Here is a 26,731-nt window from a genome sequence, read left to right as displayed (position 1 = left end):
TGCTGCTGCATAGAACAGTAAAAGCCCGAGCAGGTGTCAAGGCAGCTACCTAGTGTGGCAGTAGTCCAAGGAGGGAGTCCAGGGGAAAGCCCACAACCCACCAGGAGAGGGAGCCGCTGTCTGAATGCAGAGGCGATCATGGGTAGAAGCACATGTGGTGGGAGCTGCCTGAAGGCAGAGGGGCTAACTCTAGCAGCATTTGGAACCCAAGAGCCTGTAGAGTTTGCTGCAGAGAGGCTGCAACTGAAAAATTCCAGACTTACTGGTGTGGGGGGGGGGGGGGGGGGTACGTCTGTAGCTCCAGCTTGTGCCAGTAGCTGCAAAGCCATAGACAGGTGGCATTTGTGTAAATTTGTGTCCCAAAAGTTAGAAGCCAGATGAAGCATGATCCTAATTAGTCATATATGTGTGTGTGTGTATATGTACTAATTAGTCATATGTGTGTGTATATGTATATATGTATGTATGTATGTGTGTGTATGTATATATATATATATATATAGTTTGTTTGTTTGTTTGTTTGTTTGTTTTGTTTTGTTTTGTTTTGTTTCTCGAGACAAGGTTTCTCTGTGTAGCTTTGTGCCTTTCCTGGAACTCACTTTGGAGACCAGGCTGGCCTCGAACTCACAGAGATCTGCCTGCCTCTGCCTCCTGAGTGCTGGGATTAAAGGCGTGCGCCACCAACGCCCGGCAGTCTTATCAATAAAAACCAGGAGTCAGACATAGGGGTAAAAGCTGAAAGATCAGAGAAGCAGAGAAGCAGCCACCAGAGACTTATCTCTCCAAATCTTCAGACTGCAAAGGCCCAAGATCCTTTCTCCACCAAGCCTTATCACTTGCTGTCTCCTATTTGTACAGACCTCCAGACCTCTATAGTTAACTAGTTGCTAGCTCCACCCTCTGATCTCCAGGTAAGCTTTATTTGTCAGAACACAACAAAGTATCACACAACATTTCTAGAGAGATGACTTAAGTAGAAGGATGAAGGTTAACAAAATAAAGTTCTTCACTGAATTATAACAGTTCAAATGACTAAAGATGAGCAAAGTATGCTGCAATTGTTTGAATATTGTTTGTTCTCTCCAAAATTCATACTGGAGTTTAATCTCCATCATGAGGAATTAAGAGGCTATAAAGTTAATCAAGCTATAGTGTTTAGATGGTATAAAGCCCTTGTGGCTTTGTAAGAGAAAGATAAGAAAACACACAAAGCAATACAAGTATTGTCACTTGTCTAGTGATCCCATTCATCATCTTGGGACTCTGTCTAGTGAAAAAGCCATCAATTCAGACACACTGCTGGTAGACTGACGCAGGAGGATCATTTGAACCTAAGAATATGAGGTTAGCCTGAACAAAATATTAAGACTCCATCTCAGGGGGAAAAAAACAGAAAGGAAAGGAGAATGAAAGGCAGGTGTGGTGGCATACCTATAACCCTAACACAGCTTTATGAATGGTTTGTTTTACTTAGCTTTGCTTTGCTCTGCTATGTTTTGTTTTGTACAAAGTCTCATAGCCCAGGATGGCTTCTAAATCACTCTGTAGCTGAGGCTAGCCTTGAATTTCTAATCTTCCTGCCTCCACCTCCTTTAATCTGACAGTCTATAGCTTTCAAAGTAGCCAATGGGTAGTTAAGACTATTAACAGTAGGAAAGGGTCAGTATATATAAATTAAGTTTTTCACGGCAAATATAGCAGTCTTGAGTTCTACCCAATCAAAGAGCAACTACATCTATTACCAGTCTACATGGCCAATGCAAACTCAACAGATCCAGAAGCTAAGCAGGTACTGTCAATTTCCAGCCCTCCTAAATCGTCAGTGAACCAAGCCTAGGTTTAAGGTAAGACTTTTGTGAACTGAAGACCCCACTGAACCTGTGGCTTTGTTTTAAGCCAGACAAGTACAACCTGCAGCCCATAGGACACATGTGTCCCAGAATAGCTATGAATATGGCCCAGCACATTTACAGATCACAATGTCATGTCACAGTATCAAAGATTTCCTCCAAAAGAAAGACTGAAACAAAAAAACATTTTATCCCCCATCTCTCAGGCAAACCAAAATTCTAGCAAATTTATTTTCTGCCACAAAAGTTGTAAACCTGTTTCCTTTCACACTCAAATGTAAGTACACACAAATCTAGGACTATGGTGTGAAAAGGCACAGAAGACTTTGCCTGGTCAAAACACAACTTTATACTAGCTGTTACTCTAGAATAAACCTCAGTTTAAAAACAAAAACTTTTTTTTTTACCCACTAAAAAGAGTTAGCAACCACCAAAGGAATGTTTAGGCACCTAGCTGCTTTTGAATCTACTTCCTAGAACTCTACAAATCCTCATTAAAGGCAATAAATTACATAATCATCCATTACAAATCAGTGTCAGTGAAGTCATGGATCTTAAAGGAGAAACTACAACCACCACTTTATTAAACCAGCATAATCCATAGCAACAATTTAAACATTTGCCCTTGTGAGCCCATAGATAAATAGTCCTCACCCCAAGTTTTATGCGCCCCCAGGGGGCAGGGGCTGAAATAATTTAAGAGCCAGAGGATCAGAGAGTTTGCTATGAGATTGTCTCTCATTACTAATATGAGAAGCTACACCCATAAAGTCTCATCAACATGACTGCCTAACAAGGATGTTGAACAAGGATAACACCAATAGACATGTCAAAATAGACAAAGGAAAGCCCACGAGACCTCAACCTTACACAAAAAACTACAGGCAACTAAGGAATGCTGAAAGTGGGTGAAAGTCTTCTCCAGGAAAGAGCACACCAATTGGTTACCCAATACCAAATGGTCAGCCCTGAAAACCTAAGTACTGGTAACATACAGACTGTACAGGTTTTATTTATAAATATAGATGTATAAAGATATGCATAAAACAGTAATTAATGAAAAAAAGAGGCCATGAATTTGAAAATGAGCAAGGATGGGTATATGAAATGGCTTGGAGAAAGAAAAGAAAATAATGTAATTATAATCTCAAAAACAAAAGGAAAAAATTTAAATTTTCACTAACACTTCTGAATGACAATTCAACTATTAAATAATTCAGAGAATAGTAAAGACAGGGTTAAAATTGACTGAAACCTAACTCTAAAGCTATTTATTTGGGTACATATAAGCTAAAACTCTTCCTTCTTCCTTTACCACAATTTACACTCATTCTTTCTAGCTCAATAATTCCTCTATAACCACAAATAAATATGAAGGCAGGTGCAATTGTTCTGTTAATTCAGCCAGACTACCTTTTGAAATTATCTGCCAACCTCACTTTAATGTCAATAACTAATATTTAACATGATGAACAATTCCGATTTAAAAATCAAAATCTGTAGCCGGGCGGCGGTGGCGCATGCCTTTAATCCCAGCACTCAGGAGGCAGAGCCAGGCAGATTTCTTTGAGTTCGAGGTCAGTCTGGTCTACAGAGGGAGATCCAGGACAGGCACCAAAACTACACAGAGAAACCCTGTCTCGAAAAACCCAAAATCAAAATTTCTACCTTAGAGCTGGGGAAATGATTCAGTAGTTAAAATGTTTGCCATCGGAACCCCAGAACCCACATACAGCTGGACACCAAAGCATATACCTGTAACCCCAGAACACCCATGGCAGGTGGAGGCAGAAGCTCAAGGGCCAGTTGGCCTGGTGTATGAAGCTGCAAAACAAGTGAGTCTGCCTCCAACAAGGTGGCAAGAACACTGCCCCCTAGCCTCCACACGGGCCATCATTCACAATAAATATGCATGTATATGTACTCACATGCATATATAACATATACCCCAAAAAAAAGGAAAAAGAAAATGTTTTTACCTTTAAAAAGTTTGAGGGGGGCCAAGGAGATGGCTCAGACCTGAGTTCAATCCCCTGAGGCCATGTGAAAAAGCCTGATGTGGTGGTGTGCATACCTGATTGCAGCGCTCCTATGGCAAGATGTGAGGTGAAGGCAGGAGAATCAGCCAGAAGATCAAGGGCCAGCTAGCCTAAAGTTCACTGCATGCAAAAAAAAACAAAAAAACAAGACCCTGCCTCATCATAATGGAAGGATAACCAACTTCCTATAGGCATCCTCTGACCTCCTGTCATACATACAAGCCTGAGCAAATGTACTATGTATACACAGACAGACAGACAGACATACACACACACACACACACACACACACAAATCATTTTCTTAAAGTCTTGGTACCAGGGATATAACTCAGTAGTAACTTTGCCAGGCATGTATAAGACAATAGGCTCAAAGCACAGCACCAAAAAAAAAAAAGTATATAATGATACTATAGTCAAGAAGAGTAACTGATACCATATTTCAGTAATTCAAGTTTTACAAAGTAATTAGACCCAAGCCTGACGTTTTGTCATAGCCTCTTACTGAGCCCCTCTAAAAGAGCTAAGCCAGAGCCAACAAGATGGCTCAATGGGTAAACAGCTCTGCCGCCAACCCTAACAACTGAGTCCAATCCCCAGGACCTACGAGGAGAGAGAAAACAGACTCCTTAGGTTGTCCTCTGACCTCTATATGCATGGCTATTACACATGTAGGCTCATACACACTCACATACACAAAAATAGACAGACAGATAAAATGGGGAAAAAATTAAGCTAAACCAAAGGTGAATTATTTTGTACTTCTATATATGGTCAATGTGAAGTTATAACCTTCAATTTAATATTCAATTATGGTCAATTTTTACCTTTTAAAATTTTATTGTTTAGAATATGTAAATTAACAGTTGATCCTTAAAATATATCAAAATATGGGGCTTGGGTTGTAGAGCTGGCTCAACAGTTTGAGCATTTGTTGCTCATGCAAAGAACCGATTTCAATTCCCACCACCTACATGGTGGCTCATAATCATCTGTAACTCCAGTTACAGGAAATCTTTTGCCCTTTCTGACCTCCATACATGGTATACATACATACATACTGGCAAGACTCCTATATATAAATAAAATCAATAAGTCTAAATGAGGCAATAATCTGAGTTCATTCTCCAGATCCCATGTTTAAAAAAAAACAAAAAAGGAAACAGGCATGATGCCACACACATATGAGAGAAGACAGGCAGGTTCTTGAGGCTCACTGGCCAACCAGCCCAACTACTTGACCAATTCCAAGCCAATAAGAAAACTTGTCCCCAAAAGTAAATAAATGAAAGGGTGGACAGCACCAGAGGGACAGCATTTGAGATTGCCCTGCAGTTTTCACAGGCACACATGCCCACACATCTACACACACACAAAAATCCATAAAATTTAAGTTCTACACTATTTTTTATAGCAGTCTTATTCTTACGAGTTTCTATAGTAACAGATGATTAAGAACTAAGCAGTTGATCCCCCAAAGAACTGGCAGTAGGTGGTAAAATATGTAAACTGATCATTGACCATTAAAAAAAATAACTAAGAGAGAGAAACATGAGCAAATACAGAATAAATAAATTACCAGGTCTCAGTAGGTGTATAGGTTGTGTTGTGAATGTTATATACAAAAGACAAGGCATAAGTTCTTAAAGAATAAATAGAAATGTTCCCAAAGGAAATAAGAGTCCAACACCAAGTCTCCACAGAAATACATCTTTTTTCTAAGTCATACAAATGAATCATAAAATCAAAGAATGAAAAGCATGGATGTAGGGTTGGGGATTTAGCTCAATGGTAGAGCGCTTGCCTAGCAAGCACAAGGCCCTGGGTTCGATCCTCAGCTTAAAAAAAAGAAAAGCATGGATGTAATTTCAAAAGTCTTCCTTGATAAAGTAATTCTTAAGTTCTGATACAAATGAAATTTGCAGATCCAATTCCAGATTCACTGAATAACCTATGGTTTAGCAAACCCTCTAAGTTACTCTGGTATACACTAAAATTTGAGATCCATTGATTTAGATCAGTTTTTAGCACTATCAACATTTAAGACCTGATAATTCATTGTGGGCGAATATCCCATGCTTTACAGACATTTAACAATATCTTGGGCATCTATACCTTAAATGCCAACAGCACATCTCCAGACACTGCTTAAAGTCCTATCCCCTTGGGGAACAGAAATCACCACTAATCTAAATCAGGAAAATTTCCTGTAAGGCATCTAGTAAATATTTCAGGTTCTATAGTCCATATAATCAACTCTGCCCTTCTACTGAGGGCAAAAGTGGCCAGAGACACAAACAAAAATGAGTGATTGTAGGTACCAACAGGCCTGTATCTTCAGAACCAGGTGGTAGTTTGGCCCTCAGGCTGTAGTTTGCTGACCCCTAACATAGACTACACGCATTCCAACTAAATATCTTCAACTACTGCTACCAAGTAATTGTCTAGACTCATATCTGACTTCATCTAGTCTACTTGTAAACTAGATAGGAGTCTAGACAGAGCTCCATTAAAAGTTAACTGTCTTGCTCAGAGAACAATTATCAAAATACTGTAGCTCCAGCTGCTCTACCTAAGTGCGCTCTCTGACAATTGTACTCTATAGAGGTATAACTATATATTACTACATGAGAAACATTCAAATATCTTATATTGTAAAGCTACCAAAACATACAAAGAAAAAACTGTTTTTACTGAAGGCAGTAGCAATGATTTTCTTTTAAATGGGATCATTTCTCTTATGGGCAAACTTTATAAGAAAATAATTCCAGGATGGGCCACTTTGTTCATGGGACCATTGGGCAATAACAGGAAAGGCAAGGTAAAGAGGCTCACTGTACACAGAATGGGTCATCCTATCTACTTGATTACTGAATTCTTTCCCTTCTGAGGTCTCCTTTTGATGAGCATTTACACGGGACACAAGTATCTTTGTTGGTGAATATTATTTTAAGGTGTGTTACTTTTGTTTATGTTGCATTTGTTTAACTCTGTGAAGCTGTGTTACTGTGCCTGCCTGAAACACCTGATGGTCTAATAAAGAGCTGAATGGCTAATGGTGAGGCAGGAGAAAGGATAGGCAGGATTGGCAGATAGAGAGAAGCAGAAAGAGAAATCTGAAAGAAAGGGAAGAAGGAACAAGAGAACAAGGAGAGGAGGACTTCAGGAGCCAGCCACACAGCCAGACACAGATTAAGAAGGAAAGAAAAGGTATACAGGAATAAAGAAAGATAAAAGATGGGGGCTGGAGAGATGGCTCAGAGGTTAAGAGCACTGCCTGCTCTTCCAGAGGTCCTGAGTTCAATTCCCAGCAACCACATGGTGGCTCACAACCATCTGTAATGAGATCTGGTACCCTCTTCTGACCTGCAGTCATACATGAAAAAAAGAAAGAAAGAAAGATAAAAGAGGGCAAAGATAGACGGGCTAATTTAAAGTTAAGAAAAGCTGACAAGAAACAAGCCAAGCTAAGGCCAGGCATTTATAATTAAGAATAAGCCTCCATGTGTGATTTGAGAGCAGGGTCGCAGGCCCCTCAAAAGAGCAGAAACTAACAACAACATATCTTCACATCCATTGTCCAGAATCTATGCACATACTTCTTCCCAAATGTCTTTCTCAACAATTTTCCAATCATGTTCTTTCTAATCCCTGATCATTCAGCCAAACCATTGGCTATATAACCCATCAATCAGTAAACAATCACACATCTTATCATTTCTCCTTCCAAGCAAAATGTACAATCATGTGTACTGCTGAAGTTCTTTCTACCCAATAGAACAGTGTCTTTCAGGATTGTCCCATAAAGAAGTTTTAATGCTGTAGTTGGTGGTGCCTGCAGAACATGCAGAACAGTAAACCAGGTCCTAATCTTCTCTTCCTCCGTCAACCAATCATAGGACACACCATGTTTGGAAGAAAACACTGTAACAGCAGAAACCATAGGTATTTGGGCAACTTCTTCATGTAACTTGTTTGTGCACTCAGGACCTGCTCAGGCCTGACATGTAAATACCACTTCCACTTGATAATGAATTTCTGCTGTGCACATCCTACTTTATGGCATGGTGGGTCAGATAACACACAACTCATGATGGGCAGCTCAGTTTGCATAGTACCTTGGTGGCCTGCTGTCAAACATTCAGTCACTAAAGCACAATAGCAGGCAAGAGCTATCACTCAAAGGGAGAACTGTTGTCTACAAACAATGGTAGGGCCTTGCTCCAATACCCCAAAGGTCTCCTTTTTGATTCACCTATAGAGGCCTACCAAAGGCTCCAAACCGCATCCCTACCTGCCACTGACACCTCAAATACCATCAGGTCTGCTGGTTCACAGGGTCTAAGCGGTAGGGCAGCCTGCACAGTACCCTGGACCTGTCAAAAAGCCTTCTCCTGATCCAGGCCCCACACAAAGCTAGGTGCTTCCCATGTCCCTTGATATATAGGGGAGAAACACATCCAAGTGAAGAATGTGCTGTCTCCAGAATCCAAATAGGCCCATTAAACACTGTGCTTCTTTCTTGATTATGGGAAAGGCCAGATGCAATAACTTATCCTTCACCTCTGAAGGAATATCTCTGCATGCCCCACACCCCCGGACTCCTAGAAATTTCACTGAGGCCCCTGAATTGAGGCCCTTGGTTGGATTTATTTCCCATTCTCTGATGCAAATATGTGTTACCAACAAACAGTTGCTACCTCCTGCTCATTTTGTTCAATCTGCATAATTCCATCAATATAGTGAACCAGTATGACATTTTGTGCAAGAGACAGATGATCAAGATCCCTTTGGACTAAGTTATGATACAGGGCTGGAGAGTTAAATATACCTTTGAGGTAAAACTGTAAAGGGATTCTGTTGGCCTTGCCAGTTGAAAGCAAATCATTTCTGGGGCTCTTATGGACAGATATTGAGGAAAAGTATTTTCTAGATCAATAACTGCATACCATGTACCAGGAGATGTATTAAATATACTCGAGTAAAGAAACCACATCTGGTACAGCAGCTGCAATCAGAGATATTACTTAATCAAGTTTATGTTAGTCGACTATCATTCTCCATGATCCATCTATCTTCTGCCCAGACCAAATAGGAGAGTTAAAAAGTAAATATGGTAGGAACCACTACCCCTTTACTGTGACTATACTTTTCATTGTGACTACAACCTCCTCATGGACTACACTTTCTATCTCCCCTCTAGGAGCCAGCTTTAAGTCTGGTTATAGGTCTAGAGCTAGCTATTGATGGGTACAGCGGGACATCAGTATTGTCTTGCCTAGCATTTCCTTCAGGGAACGTCAATGAGGGTTCCACAGACAAAAAAATTAATTCCCTCAGGCATAAATTTCTGTCTTAGTTAGGTTTCCAATCCTGTGCTCTAACACCATAATCAAGACACTTTCTTATTAACAGAAAAAGTCAGGGCATAGTCACAATCAAACCAAAGCAAAACCAAACTTCCAGTGTAAAAATGTCAGTGCTTAACATCTGGGATTCACTTTAGTGACCCTGGCCTCTTGCTAATCCATCCAATTCTGATGGTCTAGAAACCTTATATGACCTTCATTTTGCTACAGAATTACTGAAGTAATAATGCTTCAGGAAATCCTAGATGAGATCTCAAAGATGCAGCTCAACATTTCCAGTTCTGCCTCCTAAGGAGTTCTTTCTCAGATACCTCTATTTGGTTATAGGAATCCCAACTTACACTACAGAAAAAGAATCTCAGAGCCAGTGAGATGGCTTAGTAGGTAAAGACATCACAAAGCCTGACAGTCTAAATTGGATCCCTGGGACCCACATGGTAGAAGGAGAGAACCAACTCTTGCAAGTTATCCTCTGACCTCTGTGAGCACTGTGGCATGCATAATATACACACCATATATATATAACTCTTAGGTGTATAGTACTTAATAAATCCCCTCTTTATTTAATAAACCCCAATTTTTGTTACACACACACACACAAAATGTAATAAATGGTCAAAATGAAAATAACAGAATGTGAACACTTTATTTCAGACACCTAATAGCTTTACATGTGCTAATTCATTTTTCATATTGGAAAACTGAGGCAGATGTATAAAATAACTCGTCAAGGCTCACAAGATGGATGAGTGGCAGCACTGTGAAATAAATTCAAGCGGTGTGAACCTCAAAGGCATATCCTAACTACAAGCTATTAAATTTTATTCTCTATGCCAAAACTTTATTTTCTCAACAATCTACAATCCAAATACTAGAACAGTATGATCTGTCCCCAAAGGAAAGAGAACAAAGAGAAAGGAAACAAAGGACAAAGGTTAACTAGACTACCTGCACCACAGTACTCAATCTCCGACCCAAGGTAACCCCTCGGCCATTAACTATGTTCCCTATATATTTAGCTAAACCCTAATCTTCATCATCACAAGGAACACCATACTCCTTTGCAGAAGCTATCTGTGTCAAACTGAAAAAAAATAAGGATCAAAATACCATTTAGAAAGGCCAAGTGTTATACAGGAGTGGCAACAACATGCATGTGACTTACCAGAGAATAGTGTCATTGAAGACTACGCTTGAAATATGAAAGTAAATCAAATCTTAAATGTGAGTCCCAAAATGAGAAAACTTATAAAGCAATAGAAGTCATGTTATAAGAAATATAACATCAGCCGGGCGGTGGTGGCGCACGCCTTTAATCCCAGCACTCGGGAGGCAGAGCCAGGCGGATCTCTGTGAGTTCGAGGCCAGCCTGGACTACCAAGTGAGTCCCAGGAAAGGCGCAAAGCTACACAGAGAAACCCTGTCTCAAAAAAACCAAAAAAAAAAAAAAAAAAAAAAAAAAAAAAAGAAATATAACATCAAAATAAATGCTAAATTTGACAGAAAGAAAAAACTCTAAATCTATGATCAAAGCAACTAAGTTCAGAAAGAATATCTTTATCCAGGTAGAGGAGATTTGGTTTTTGGGAAAGTCTGAAGCAACACATCACTACCAGTAAGAGCCCCTTATTTTTTTCCACTTGAGCAATGATTCCTATCTGTCACTAACAAAAAAAATGTAAATAGAAAACCAACTTATGAGATCAGTCTTTTGTTCCCAAAATATATAAAACTAACTTATGAGACTAATCTCTTATTTCAAAAAAAGAGTTATAATTTTTTTGTAATGGAAAAACAAATTCTAGCATGACATTAATCAAAAAGCTAAAAGACCTGGAAGCCTCACATCATGGCACACACCTTTAATGTCTAGAGACAGAAGCAGGAGGAGGATCTCTGTGAGTTCAAGGCCAGCCTGATCAACACAGCCGGTTCCAGGGCAGTCCAAGATACATACAGAAACTCAGTCTTATAAAACAAAATAAAATGAAAAATATAGATAGAGCACTCGGGAGGCAGAGCCAGGCGGATCTCTGTGAGTTCGAGGCCAACCTGGGCTACCAAGTGAGTTCCAGGAAAGGCGCAAAGCTACACGGAGAAACCCTGTCTCGAAAAACAAAAACAAATATAGATAGATAGATAGATAGATAGATAGATAGATAGATAGATAGATAGATAGAAGTCGTTTGCTTTAACTTCATAAGATGTAACTAACATTACTAGAATGATGTGACAGCAACTGTAATTGTTTAACTATTTTCCCATCTGTAAACAGATCAAACAGGATGAAGTTTGTTTGATAAAAGTGATTTTTGTGAAGAAAAAGAATATAATAGAAAATAATAATAAAAAAGAAAATAATAAAGAATTCTACAATCACTAGAAGGGCATAGTGGCTCACCCTTGTAATCTTAGCACTTGGAAGACTAAGGTTTAGAAGAATTAGCATGAATTCAACATCAGTATAGGCTACAGTGAGTTTCAAGCCAGCCTGGGCTAGGTGTGACAGCCTGTCTTAAAAAAAAAAAAAAAAAAGGCCAGGACTTAGGAGGTAGAAGCAAGCAAATCTCTGAGTTCCAGGACAGTCAGAGCTACATAATTAGACCCTGCCTTGAAAACAAACAAACAAACAAACAAACACTCTATACCAAACATAATAAAAAATAAGATTTGAACTTTTCATCTGGATGCACCTCTTTGTTATAAAAACATGGGGTGGGGGCGGTCTGGTTTTTGGTTTTTAACTCAGGCTATTTATGTACACCCTCTTTTGGCTCTAGCCTGCCAGAACAGCATAAGTACTACTCTACCATTACTTTAACAGTAACATACTGTGCAAACAGAATGAACACTTTTGATTAAATAGTCCAAATTCTAAATTGATTAGACAGCGCTAACTTTAAAAGTAACTATTGAACTGGGTATTGTGACCCACATTTACAAACCCAACACTATGGAGACTGAAGCAAGAGGATCTTAAGTTTGACTCTAGCTGCAGCTACACAGGGAGACCCTACAAGATGCTAGTATTCTTCCATTCAAAAAATTTTGGTGGTATGGTTGCTAAGGAAAACAAGATGGCACGTCCTCAAAAAGACTAAAAATCCTATTTCAGTTTAGGATTATCGTGTGACACAGCAATTTTAGCTTTAGATATACACTCAAATAAACTGAAGTAAGGGACTCCAGCAGGTATTTTATAGCACTGTTCACAGCAGCATTATTCATGATAATCATAAGTTATGAGCATCCTAAATATCACAGAAGATGAGTGAGTAAGCAAAATATGGCATTTCCAAATATGGATTATTAGTTAGCTGTTAAAAGGAATAAAATTCTGACACATGCCACATCATAGATGAACCTTGAGAGCATATACACTAAGTGAAATAAACCAGTCACAAAAGAGCAAATCCTGAAAAAGTCTTGTTAAATAAGTTACCTACAACAGTCAAATTCATATAGACAGAAAATAAAATGTTGGTTGCCAGAAGCCAGAAAGAGGGAGAAATGAGGATATTACTTAATGTACCTAGAATTCCCATTTTAAAAGATAGAATAGTGGAGATAGATGAATAATGGTGATGGTTGCACAGTGCTATGAATCTGTAATACCACTGAAGTGTACACTTGAAAGTGGTTAATATGGAAAATTATGTTATATATTTTCCATGATTAAATTTTGTAGTTGAAAAAACTGGGAGTTCTGTTCCATTTGTTTTTCACTACTGGGAATCAAACCTGGGGCCTTATCCAAGCTAGCTAAGAACTCGAGAGGGGGTGAGTATTAGAAGACAATTTGTTCTGTAGTAAGTTCACCCATCCACAGTGTCCCAATCCTCTCCTTTAAGTGTGAACTATAATCTTCTACCCACTGCTTAGCAACTTTTCACTGATTCTAAAAGAAGCAGTTTTCTCTTTAAGTAACATAGTCAAGACTCCTTTCCCAAAAGCTTTTCCTATTTAGACATTATACTATTATAACCTATTATCCAGCAATGATCAAAATCTGATTTTTTTTTTCCTAAAAGGAAATAAAAGTTTTAGAAAGGCTTCTTCTTCACTAGGCTTGTTAATTGCTTCCTTCATGTTATATAATCATAATTAAATAAACACAAACATTAGAAAAGAAAATACTCAAATGCATGTAAAGGTTTCAACTGAGGGCTTTTTTCCCAAAACCTCAATAAATTTTATTTGACTTAAAAAAATTATGATTTCATTAAATCATATAAAATTTTTTGAAGTTCTGGAAATTTTTAAATTTTTTGGAAGTTTTTAAAATTTATCAGTTAGCATACCAAAAAAATGGGTTTCATTTTGACAATTTCATACATAGACAGCATTGGACTTTGCTTGTATTTTCTTCCTCAACAGGCATTTGTCCCTCCTTCCCTCCTCTCACTCAAGGTCCCTTTCCACCACATAGTCTTTCTTTCATCTCATAGTATATATGTGTATATAAATAAACATATATATGGCCTATGGAATCTGTATATTAGAGAAAACAGGCAATATATGCATTTCTGAGTCTTTCTTACTTTGTCCAACAAGATGATCTGCAAGTGAGTTAACGTCACTCTCTTTTTTAAATTCATTCTTTTTAAAGGTGAATAAAACTCCATTGTGTACCCCACATTTTCCTTACTTTTCACATACTCATGGGCATCTAGGCTGGTTCCTTATCTTGGCTATTGTAAACACCAACACTAAACAAGCGTGTACAAGTATTCTTAAAATTTAATTTAAAATTGTGTCCTCTGTGCTCGCTTCGGCAGCACATATACTAAAATTGTGTCCTTTCTACACAGGCATGCTGATCTCTCAGTATTATTGATTCTGACAAGCACATGAAATAAGACATAATTTTACTATATTCACTTTGGGGAGGTATTCCACTAAACAAGTATTACCCAAGAATCTACATACCATGTCTTATGTTTGAGTGTACATGTGTATGTGTGCACATGCAATTTTATGTGAGTGTGGTACTCGGTATCAAAACTAGGGCCTTACATATACTAGGCTAGGCAGTGCTCTACCACTGAGCTACATTCCCCACATCTGCATGCCAAGTCTTGAGGTATAATCCTTACAATAAATTTCTTGATTTTATTAAAAGAGATAATTGCTTATTTTTAAATTAATACTAAAAAGACCTACAATACAGAAGACTACAATGATCAATATAAAAGTAAGACTACACAAACAAAATGATGTGATATTTAGTTAGTAAGATCACAGGTTCCTAAACACACAAAGGATTAATGTGCTTAAAGTACATAGTCTTCTAAGCAAAATTTTTATTATATGAAAATTGTTCACACCAAATGCCATAATATTTTTCTCCAATTATATTTTCCAATGTGCACAGTATATCCTGGCCTATAAGATCATTCCAATATCATTCTTGTAAGAACTCTTTGGCCGGAAATGTAGACCAGTAGTAGAGCTCTTGTCTGGCATGCACAAGGCCCTGGGTATAATACCTAGCTACTGAAAAAATAAAACATTTTCAAAGGTGAAAGAAAGACTGGAAAAGAGAATGTTATTGAAATTTAAGAATGTGATCAAAATAATCATTTTGATTTCCAAACCAAAAGTCTTGATGCCTCAAAAATAAGACTCTGCCTCTGAGAACAAAGACCCTAAACTTCCAATCCTTTAGCTAATGTAAGAGTAATAGTGAGCCAGGTGTGGTGGTATACACTCCTGTAATCTCAACACTACAGAAGCAATCCGGGCTCACCTGGGATATATATATATATGTGTGTGTGTGTGTGTGTGTGTGTGTGTGTGTGTGTGTGTGTGTATCTTGAAACTCTGCCTCAAAAAAAATAAAAATTAAAATTAACAATAAGCATAGTGATTGACAGAAGATGGAAAGTAGCTACAAGTTATTAGAGCTTTTAAAAATTTATAAAATTAAAACAAAGTTATAATCACATTAGGGCTTGGGTAAATTCCACTATGTGTTGCTGTCTAGAACCTTTCCCATCAAAACACAAACTGGGTAAAACTCCATCTAAGAAGTAGACATAGTGGATCACAATTTTAATCCCAGTACTGTGAGAAGCTGAGGTAGGAAGACTGGATTTAAGTAGATGCCAGCCTGGGCTACAAAGGGAGACAGGGTCTAAAAAAGATAAAAGACCTCAGGCTATTCTTTTTGTTTGTTTGTTTGTTTTCAAGACAAGGGTTCTTTGTGTAGCTATTGAGGGTATCCTGGAACTTGCTCTGTAGACCAGGCTGGCCTCGAACTCACAGAGATCCGCCTGCCTCTGCCTCCCGAGTGCTGGGATTAAAGGTGTGCGCCACCACCGCACCACTACCGCCCAGCCCTATTCTAAAGCCTACAAACACCAAAATATCATGACCAACTTTTCTTTTTAAAACCACCCTTTCTGAATTTGCAGTTTGCAGTATGGTCAAAATGTACATATAATCATATTCCTAGTGTACCAGATAGATACTAGAAAAGAAAAAAAGAACAAATTCTTGGAAATGGTCATCAGAATATTAAATAGAAAAGTAATGCCTACAGAGACCGTGAAGTAATGCCCATGTTGGAGAAAAAGTCTGCCTATATTTGACACACATAATGCCAAACGGTGTGTGTATGACACTAAAATATTTTCTTCAGTAAATATCAAAAGGCAAAGAAAACACTTACAGGATATTGTTTATAACTCCCAATCTTTCCAGACGCACATGGTGCTACTTTCAGGGGGCCTCACTAAGATACTTACATGCCAGTGTCACTATAGAAGGGTTCAGTAAAGAAATAATCTTTAGTTTAAACTAACTCCTGAGGAAAGGACACCAAATAAATAAATTGGGTAGGGGAGGGGAATCTGCAAATATGAACGGGTTAAGTTTATGTGTTCACTGCAAAGATACATCAGAACATACCACAGAGGAGCCTCCTTATTTTCCACCCTCCAAAGATTCCAATAAGGCCTTCAGAGTCTCTCACCTGTTTACCCCTCTTTGAAATGGACCACAAAGCCCTGCTAGCTTCATCTCCTCATCATCACTCTGCCTTTTCACTCTCCCCTTCATACAATACACCACACCCATAGCAACCCACTCCACACACACATCACAGTTTCCTCATGGAACAACCCAAACACCCCATAATTAACCCCATATTCTACACATTCCTCATAAAACTAAGAAAGAGCCCACACACACAGCAAGCCCCAATCCTAACAACCCCAAACCTAAAATCCTCATTCAACCTCATTTAACACGTTCTACACACGCACACAATACAGCAGATGAAATACATGTTCCCCATGGTTCACAATCTACACACACCCTGAGCCACGTAGGGTAGAAAAGCCCACACTACAACCACTGCGGTGCTCAAACAAACGCTGGGAAGAGGCCACGGCGCTGCCACGCCGAAGGCGCCAAGTTGGAGGTGGGGGAGCGAGCAGAGCCAGACACTTCACCTGAAAATCCGCCAGGATCATCTCCCGGTCCATGTTGGACGCCATGGCGGCCGCCGAGCTCCGCGGCTCCGGGAACGAAGCGCGCACCTGGGAGCGAGACGGCGCCTCCTGCGGCCGCAGATGCGGCCGCCGCCGGGTGGCGAGGGGCTGGCGGGCGAGCCGGCGGGCGGGCCGGCGGGCCGGCGGGCGGGGCAGCGCGGGAGGCTAGGTGCTCATGCACTCAGTAACCTTCAGCCGCCCTGAGCCCGCCTGCGCCCCGCGGAGCCCTCGCTGCAGCCGCCGGGACAAGGAGGCTGGTCTCGATGCCCGGCTGGTCCTTCCGTCGCCGGCTGGGAGGAGGACAGGCTGCGACAGCGCGCGCCCGGCTCCCTTCAGCCGCGGCAAGCCCGGCGGGGGCGGGGAAAGCGAGAGAACGAGCAGGCGGGCCAACGCCACAGCCGCCTCCGCCTCCTCCGCTTCCTCCCCGGCCGCCGCCTCCGCCCCTGGTTGGCCAGCGCCAGGGCTGTCGCACATTTTGCCTGTCATCAAGGTCGCAAAGCGGCGCTTTCCGGCTGTCACGTGACTGCCCGCCTGTCAAGCGTTGGGCGCACTGCTGGCGGGCGGAGACGTGGGCCCAGGTGGCTGGGAAGCTGATTTGCGTTCCCGGGAGCCTGAGGACCCGCAACAGGTTTTTCCGGTTTGGGTTGAAGCCGAGGCCTGGAGGTGCCGCCTCCCCCCTGGCCACGGCGGGAATGTGATTCGGCGCCTCACGTGCTTAGTCACACGCAAAGCACATCCAGCCTCAGCCCAGCTCAGCACACTCCTAACCCGCCTGACAAGCAGAATTTGTAATGTGTACGTTTTCCTCGGACAAAGTTTCACCAAAATACAGCTTCGTATACGGTCTCTTACTCTCAACCCCACGGTCAAAAGCCGCTTGCCTTCTGTCACTCCCAATCTGGAACCTTTTTCTGAGTCTACACCCTCAGACCCAAACACTGAGGTACACAGAGGACCATGTGTCTGTGGAACTTAGAAACTGAGAGGTGGATGAGAATCCAGACCTCAAAAGGATGCTGAACATTTTAAATTAAATATTTGAGGGGAAAGATTTCTACTGCTATAATATGAACATTTTTAGAGCTAAGACAAGGAGAAAACTCGAATACACTATTTTGTATAGACTTTTTAAAATACTTTCATAAGTAAAACTCTGTAAGTACTCATAATTACTGAAATTTTCAACTTAGGGTCAGAAATTGGCAATCCCCGTTAACTAAAACAGCCAAAAGTCTATGAATTATATGACAGTTTGCAATTGCCATCCAGGACAAAGGAAGGGCGACAGAATATATTCAATCTTGACACAAGATAGCAGGAACTTAAAGACTTTTAAAGGGCACATACAGGCCCTGGAAAGTATTTTAAACTCTAAAAATGTTAAACAAAAATAGGAACTAATGGAATCACTATAAGGAACCAATGCCTAAGCTTCTTAGGCTAGGAATATATCCAAGAAAAAAATAGGAAGTCTGAATTAAATATTCAGTCCCTTGAATATAAAGAAGTGTGCTGTGTCATGTTAAGATCTTGATTTGCGGGAGGTGTAGCTCAATAGTAGAGCATTCACCCAGCAAGCACAAGGCTCTTAGATCCCCAAAATCACTGGGGGAAAATTATAATCCATGGTTCTTTTACTAAAAATAATCTGGCCTACAATCCTATGATAACTTGTATCTTTTTTAAAATTTTTAAAATTTACTTGTTTTATTTTATGAGTGTTTTGCCTGTGTGCATGTATATGTACCATGTGAGTGCCTGGTGCCCCTAGAGGCCAGCAGGGTTGTCTAAATCCCTGGAACTGGAGTTATGAATGATTGTGGGCCATGGCGTGGATGCTGGGAATAGAACCCTGGTCCTCTACAAGAGCAACAAGTGCTCTAAGACACTGAGCCATCTTTCCAGCTCTATAACCTGTATTTTAATGTACAGGATCACCTAAATAACAAATAGAACTCCTGTGGCTGATGTGGTGATGCATGCCTTTAATCCTAGCACTTGGAGTACAGAGGTAGTCAGAACATAGAGAGTTCCAGACTAGTCTGGGCTACATGGTAAGCCCCTGTCTTTTGTTTTTTGTTTGTTTGTTTGTTTGTTTGTTAAAAAAAGAACAAGAGAGAGAGAGAGAGAGAGAGAGAGAGAGAGAGAGAGAAGAAAAAGAACCCTTTTTTTTAGTCTTTTTTGGTTGCTATTCCTAAAGGGAGAGATTTTGAAATTGTCATACAGGAATCATGAGGTGAAACATAATGCCAACAAAATAAATGAGACAATTCAATTACCCCATTAGTATGTCCTCTCAGAACAAGGCAGGTTCAGTTATATGGCCAGTATTAGTGCAACCCTACAAAGTTGAGTTTTCTCTGTAAGACATGTGACTACCTCAGAACCCATTCAAGCACTGCATAAATCCCTCTCACCCTCCCTTCACTCCATCTGAAAGTTAAAACAATGCTATGATGTAGTAAGAACATGTAGTAAGAATGGCCTGGATATTCAAACGTATGAATTTTTTGAACTATTTTCCCAAAACTTAGCTGTAGAAACCTGGATGAGTTTTTCAAATATTATTAACTTCAACTATCAAGATTGTTTCAGGAGGTAAATGAGAAAGTTCAAATATTTGTATAAAATTAGCATAAATTTCATAGCATTTCTGTGTTTGAGACCTGTTGCGTGATATTTTGTCTGTGTTCTGACAAATAAAGCTTGCTTGGAGTCAGAGGGCAAAGCTAGCCACTAGTTAACCATAGAGGTCTGGATGCCTGTACAGAGAGGAGACAGGAGGTGATAAGGTGGGGTGGAGAGAGGATCTAGGCCCTTTTGGACTGAGGAGTGAGAGAGGTAGAAAGCAACTGACAGCTGCTCCTGCTTTCTGATATTTCAGGTTCTTACCCCAATATTTGACTCCAATTCTTTTATTTGGTAAAGATTAATTAGATTTATGCATTATCTGGTGCCCCACATTGGGTGCCATAAGTAATTGGATGTTTCCTGTCCCAACTGCCCACTCGGCCAATATCTCAGGCTTATTACTGTGACAGAGTCCTGTGCTGTTGTTCCCTTTGGGGGAGGGAGGCAAGTAGGCACAGTGTCAAGGACACAGATTCTGGGAAAATATTGAAACAACAAACTCAGTTTATTCAGGAAGAGGCCTCCACCCTGCCCTGGGGGAAAATCTGATGAATATGCATCTGCTGGTGTGACATGGCTGCCTCTCATTTGTCCAGCTCATCTCTAGATCATGTTGCTAAGGCCCTTAGGCAGATTCAGGTTGACTCTCAGAAAGTATTTTATTACTGGTTTGGGCAGGCTGGCCCTCAAGTCTTTTAGGAATGAGTCATCCCACATATTACTAACTAGCTCTTACATTTAAATTAATCCATTTCTATTAATCTATGTACTGCCATGTGGCTCATGGCTTTACCTGTCCTCTAGCATGCCTTGCTTTCTGGGTGGCTGGCTGGTGTCTCCCCTGACTCCATCCTCCTTTTTCCCATCATTCTCACTTTGTTTTCCCCCCAACTTCCTGTCCAGTGACCAGCCTGTAAGCTTTCTACTAACCAATGAGAGTAATACATATTCATAGTGTAGAAAAGGATTATTATATACCAGAGATCTAATTTTGTCCCTTTTCAACCCCTCTGTGAATCTTTAATTGCTGACATGAAACTAAGAAAACTTAATGATTTCATACAGTGAGCAATACAATGCCTGGGGAAACTCCTCATAAACATTAAAGCTTTCCTAATGTATTAGTTGTTAGTATGATAACACCTAATATTCTTTCAAGGCCACCCATTTGATTAAGCTTAAACACACAAGAATGTCTGCTTTTTTTTTCTAACCATGGCCTTTAGTACCTTAACAAATACAATTTCATGTTCTGACAAATTCTATGAATTTTTTCCTGCAACTGTTTCATCTACAAATGGTTTATTTCCTCCCACGGGTTTAAAGTTCCTTGACAATTATAAACCATTTCATCCAGTATGCTTTTATATTCATCACAGTACATCCATAGCAAAATCTTGAGTACATAATAATAATTTGAATATATTAACATTTATTGTGTCTCTTATGGTGATATTGTATTCCTCAATATATTGTGCATCCTAATAAAATTATCTGGGGTCAGAGAACAGAACAGCCACTAGATATAGAGGCCAGAAAATGGTAGCACACACACCTTTAATCTTAGCATTCCAAAGGCAGAGATCCGTTTGGATCTCTGTGAGTTCAAAGCCACACTGGAAACAACCAGGCATGGTGACACACGCCTTTAATCCCAGGAAGTAATGGTAGGAAGCAGAAAGGTATATAAGGCATGAGGACCAGGAACTAGAGTCTGATGAAGCTTTTAGGTTTTTAGCAGCAGTTCAGCTGAGATCCATTCGGATGAGGACTCAGAGGCTTCCAGTCTGGGTAAAAAGGATCAGCTGAGGAATTGGCAAGGTGAGGTTAGCTGTGGCCTGTTCGGTCTCTCTGACCGTCCAGCATTCACCCCAATACCCGGGTCTGGGTTTGTTTTTATTAGTAAGACTGTCTAAGTTTCATGTTGCAGTCTCTAGTCAGGCACAGAGGCACACACCTTCAATCCCAGCATTCAGGGAGCAGAAACAGATGGATCTCTGTGAGTTTGTAAACCAGCCTGGTTTACAAAATGAGTTCCAGGACAGCCAGGGCTGTTACACGGAGAAATCTGGTCTTGAAAACAAAAGACAAACAAACAAAAGTCTTCTACATACAAGTATATTATATACTTTATTTAATTCAATCTTCACAACAGCCACTTTACACAATGAAAAGCTTCTCTTGAGAGGTTAAGAATTTGTCCAGGTCCATGATCGAAAGTGGAAGGCCGGGGCTGGAGAGATGGCTCAGAGGTTAAGAGCACTGCTTGCTCTTCAAAGGTCCTGAGTTCAATTCCCAGCAACCACATGGTGGCTCACAACCATCTGTAATGAGATCTGGTGCCCTCTTCTGGCCTGCGGGGATATGTGCAGACAGAACGCTGTATACATAATAAATAAATAAATCTAAAAAAAAATAAAATAAAAATAAAATTTTAAAAAGTAGAAGGCCTACAGTTCAAGGCTAGGTCAAAACCAATATTCTTCCCAGTTTCTCTGGTGACCTCCTACAGTATCACCCTCCATGCTGTCAAGTTTATAAAGTAAATGAAAAGATTGTTTCTTACCTATGGTCTAGCTATTTTGATTAGATAACCAGCATCCAGAATTAATCATTGAATTGTCATGAGGAAGTAATTTGTTTTTTATTTTTCTAAAATTCCATTTTGAGAAAATTTTACTGCAGTGCCAAAAATAAGAATAGATATTCTTTTTCCATAAGTATTCAAAATAATTTTAATCTCATTTTCATAGTCCACTAAAATAGACTTTGGCCTAATTTAAATACAATCTTCTAGAATCTTCGTATAATGCCTCTTTCTAAAACTCTTTGAGTTTTTATTTCATTTTTCAAGTATAAGTTATTTGTGGTATTATTAATACTTATTTTACTATTTTTCAATTATGTATAGGTATCCACAGAGGCATCCGATTCCCCTGGAGCTGGAGTTACAGGTGGTTCTGAGCCACCTGGTGGTGCTGGGAACCAAACTCAGGCCCTCTGCAAGAGCTATCTAAGCTCTTAACCGCTGAGCCACCTCTCTAGTCCCTATTAAACTAAATTTTTATTTGAAATTATTTTGGATTTATAAACTCCAATGACAGCCCAGATCCTGAAAATTCTGAAGAGTCAAGAACTTTATAAACTATCCCTCGACTTGGGTTTGCCTAGTGTTTCCTCAGATTTACACTGAGTTTGTGCTGGGCATGGCAGCACATACCTTTAATCCCAGTATTGCTGCCAGGATGAGAGCCGGAATGGGACAGAATTCGGGGGAAGACCTTATTTCCGGGCGGGAGGTGGGGAGGACTATACTGAGTTTATGGATTTTGAATAAGAATACTCAAGGGTGCCGGGCGGTGGTGGCGCACGCCTTTAATCCCAGCACTCGGGAGGCAGAGCCAGGAGGATCTCTGTGAGTTCGAGGCCAGCCTGGACTACCAAGTGAGTTGCCAGGAAAGGTGCAAAGCTACACAGAGAAACCCTGTCTCGAAAAACCAAAAAAAAAAAAAAAAAAAGAATACTCAAGGGCAATAGGTCCTTCTCATCACATGATATTGGGGTCTTCACTCTATCAAATGACTTATTGTAGTGTTAACTTTGATCTTGTGATTGAGATAACTGAAGTTTTTAACAATGTTTCTTGTTTATTAGGTAAATCATGAGACTAATATTACTACCAAGTTAAATTCCTGTTTAAGTAATCAAACAGGTAGTTTATTCAATGATTTTAAAGAGTCTAGTGGCTGATCTTGGACTTGTAAGTAATGGGATAGGGCCTAAGATATGAATTCCATATACTTAATGACTTTAAATCATAATTTCAAATTTCCCTCATCAAAAAATGAGAATAATATTTACTTCACATAGTTGTAAATTTTAAATGTTTATCATATTTAATAACTACAGAACACTGCAAGCATTACTTATTAATATCATATTTAAGCTTTTAAGTTGTTTACTGGCATTTTTTTCTTACTTTTCAAGAAAGGAATTCCTTTTTTTTTTTTTTTTTTTTTTTTTGGTTTTTCGAGACAGGGTTTCTCTGTGTAGCTTTGCGCCTTTCCTGGAACTCACTTGGTAGCCCAGGCTGGCCTCGAACTCACAGAGATCCGCCTGGCTCTGCCTCCCGAGTGCTGGGATTAAAGGCGTGCGCCACCACCGCCCAGCAAGAAAGGAATTTCTAAGTCCTACAAGTACCCATATGAAAAGCCTGTTGACTCTCAGAAATAAATACCCAAGCCACAAGTATAAGTAATTTTAAAAAGGCCCCCTAGGGGGCCACCTCTGTTATCTATAAATTCAACAAAGAGAAGATTTTAAAACCAAGAAAGTATAGTTACCTCATTCACATTCCTCAAAGCTAATCATGTAGAAACTCTTCATTGGCTGGAGTCAATGTGGGAAAAGCATGAAATAATTTGACTAAACCATATGCTTGCTGTAAGTCCTTTAAAATGATTCCAACTCTTAGTACTTGATATCCAACTATGCAGGTTGCCTTTAAGCATTTTAGGGACACAACTATATTAAAAGAAAAACTGTTAATTTTCGATGTAACTGAGTACCTGTGAATCTTCTGAGTATGTGTTAAAATATAAGGTTATGGGGGACAGAACCTCTTAAATCTACCTCAGTGAACTAGCCCTCACAAAGTAAGGGATTTTTTTTTTCAACTCGACGTGGTAGCACATGCCTATAAACTAGGAAGAACTAAGAAGGCTGAGGCAGAAGGCCCAGGAAGAAAGGGAGGGATGTGAAGAGGAAAGGGGCAAGGGAAGGAGGGAGGGAGGAAGAAAGGAGTGGATATTCATCGGTGGCACTTCATTGTGCTTATTTAAGCTCTCTCAGTTAGACTGAACTGTGTGCTGCCAGTTCTGCTTCTCAGAGTAGGCAGAGGAAGCACACTCTTAGGCACCAAACAAAACCAAAACTACCCCCCCAAAAAAAAAAAAAACCTTTCTTAAACAGTATTTTGGGTTGCAGAGATGGCTTAGCGGTTAGGAGCACTTGCTGCCTTTGCAAAGGCCCAGAGTTTGTTTCCCACCACCAGCCTCATAAGACAGCTCACTGTATCAGGGAATCCAATGCCCCTCTTCTGTCCTTTTCACACACACACACACACACACACACACACACACACACACACACACACGAGTTTTTATTTACTCATTTATTTTTGGTTTTTCAAGACCGAGTTTCTTTGTGTAGCCCTGGCTGTCCTAGAACTCGCTCTGTAAACCAGGCTGGCCTTGAACTCACAGAGATCCACCTGCCCTCTGCCTCCCAGGTGATAGGATTAAAGGCATACATGCCACCACTGTCCTGACACATAAGTTTTGTTGTTTTGTTTTCATATCCCAAAGTTTTCCCCTCCCCCACCACCACCACTTCCCCACCCCCATTCACTAATCCTCCTCTATCTCTTCAGAAACCAGAGGGCCTCCCATGGCTATCAGCCAGCCATGGTATATCAAGTTGCAGTGAGACTAGGCACGTCTTCTTCTGTTAAGGCTCGATGAGGCAATCCAGGAGGAATGGGTCCCAAAAGCAGATAACAGAGTAAGAGACAGCCCCTACTCCTACTGTTCAGGGTCTCACATGAAGACCAAGTTACACAACTGTAACATATAGGCAGAGGGCCTAGGTCAGTCCCATGCAGGCTCCCTGGTTGTCAGTTCAGTCTCTGTGAGCCCCTATGAGCCTAGGTTAGTTGGTTCTGTGGGTTTTCTTGTGGTGTCCTTTACCCCACTGGCTCCTACAATCTTTGTTCCCCCTCTTCCACAGGATTCCAGAGCTCTGCCTAATGTCTGGCTGTGGATCTCTGCATCTGCTCCCATCAGCTGCTGGATGAAGCCTCTCTGATGACAGCTGGGCTGGGCACCAATCTATGAGTATAGCAGAGAATCATTAGGAAGCATTTCACTGACTTTTTTTTTTTTTTTTTTTTTTTTTTTTTTTGCCAGTTCTGTTTGGTTCTATCCCACCTCTGGATCCTGGTCCTCAGGAATGTGCTCCCTCTCATGGTAGGCCATATAAGGTTTCTATTTATTTATTTATTTATTTATTTATTTATTTATTTATTTATTTATTTTTATTTGCATTGATATTTTGCCTGCATGTGTGTCTGTGTGAGGATGTCAGATCTCGGAGTTAGAGACCGTTGTTAGCTGCCATGTGGGTGCTGGGAGTTGAACCCGGGTCCTCTGGAAGGGCAGTTAGTGCTCTTACCCACTGAGCCAGCTCTCCAGCCCCGTAAGTTTTTTAAATGAATCTAAAGTTAATATTTTAAGAAGAGCAACTGAAGTCATAGGAAGAGCAGACTTTTATTGAACTGGTTTTGCTCCTTTTTAAAATTAGTGATGCATTTATTTATTTTGAGACAGGGTATCTCTAACATAGCCCTATCCTGGAACTCACAACGTAGACCAGCCAGCCTCAAACTCAGAGTCGGCTTGCCCTGACCTCCCAACTGCTAGGATTAAAGTCGTGGGCCACCACGCCCAGCTGCTTTTCCTCTTATTTGCTGGTACTGTATCATTTTTATATTTATTTACATATTTCCTGTGGGTGATGGGATGTTAAAATCTTCGTTCTTAGGGCCTCCAAAAACTCTTAATACAACAAGGTACAGTACTGCATACTTGTAATCCAGCCATACCAGGCTGCTTTCCAGATTACAAGTAATAAGCCAGCCTGAGATACATAAGGAGCTGTAGGCTTGCCTGGATAAAAGCACCCTAAATCATGAGTTTTCTTTACTCAGTTACACAACACAGGTATTTTATTTAATGAAAGTCAGAACACATGTACACTCATTTTTTACAGAATACATACAATTTTATTCTTTCTCATTACCGTATTTTCCCCAAGCAAGATGCTATTAAATTCTCGAAGGCAATGTTTGTAAATTGGATTAGTGCCAGTTATCACTTTAACAGTGCCAATGTCCTATCACAACTTCCAGCTGAACTAAAATCTCATAGTTCCCAGAATGATCGAGTATACAGTATACATGGAATCCTAAATATTATACTGTTAAAATGTTTGCTTTTAAGGAGTTCATTTCTTTGGTTGTTGTTACCTGGTTCACACTATTCAGCTTTAGTTACACCAGAAAATAGCTGATTTTTTTTCCCTTAACAATTTAAAGAAACACTGCCAAATTCTTGCTAGTTTCCACTTTCCCTAACAGCCAACCTGTTTCAAGATGATTATCCAGATGTTTCTGGCTTGTTTTTAATACTTCCATTTTACTCCATGGAACTGGGTACAGATGTTGCTTGATATACGTGCCACGGCTGGTTCTAATTAAACAACTTGTCTTTTTTTTTTTGCTTAGTTTCA

The 26,731-nt window shown here is 40.1% G+C and overlaps 1 protein-coding gene across 1 annotated transcript in view; it reads right to left on the bottom strand.

Moving 5' to 3' along the window:
* Positions 1-16,894, bottom strand: part of Faf1 (Fas associated factor 1) — a 335,197-nt gene extending 318,303 nt beyond the window's left edge. Inside the window, exon 1 of the mRNA XM_059254707.1 lies at positions 16,715-16,894. Coding sequence (XP_059110690.1) covers positions 16,715-16,759 — 45 coding nt within the window. The 5' untranslated portion in view covers positions 16,760-16,894. The remainder of the gene's footprint in view (positions 1-16,714) is intronic.
* Positions 16,895-26,731: the final 9,837 nt, after the last annotated feature.

This window comes from Peromyscus eremicus, chromosome 2, assembly GCF_949786415.1.
Source record: "Peromyscus eremicus chromosome 2, PerEre_H2_v1, whole genome shotgun sequence".
In the NCBI taxonomy this organism is placed as follows: domain Eukaryota; kingdom Metazoa; phylum Chordata; class Mammalia; order Rodentia; family Cricetidae; genus Peromyscus; species Peromyscus eremicus.
This window is presented reverse-complemented; position numbering and strand designations above follow the sequence as displayed.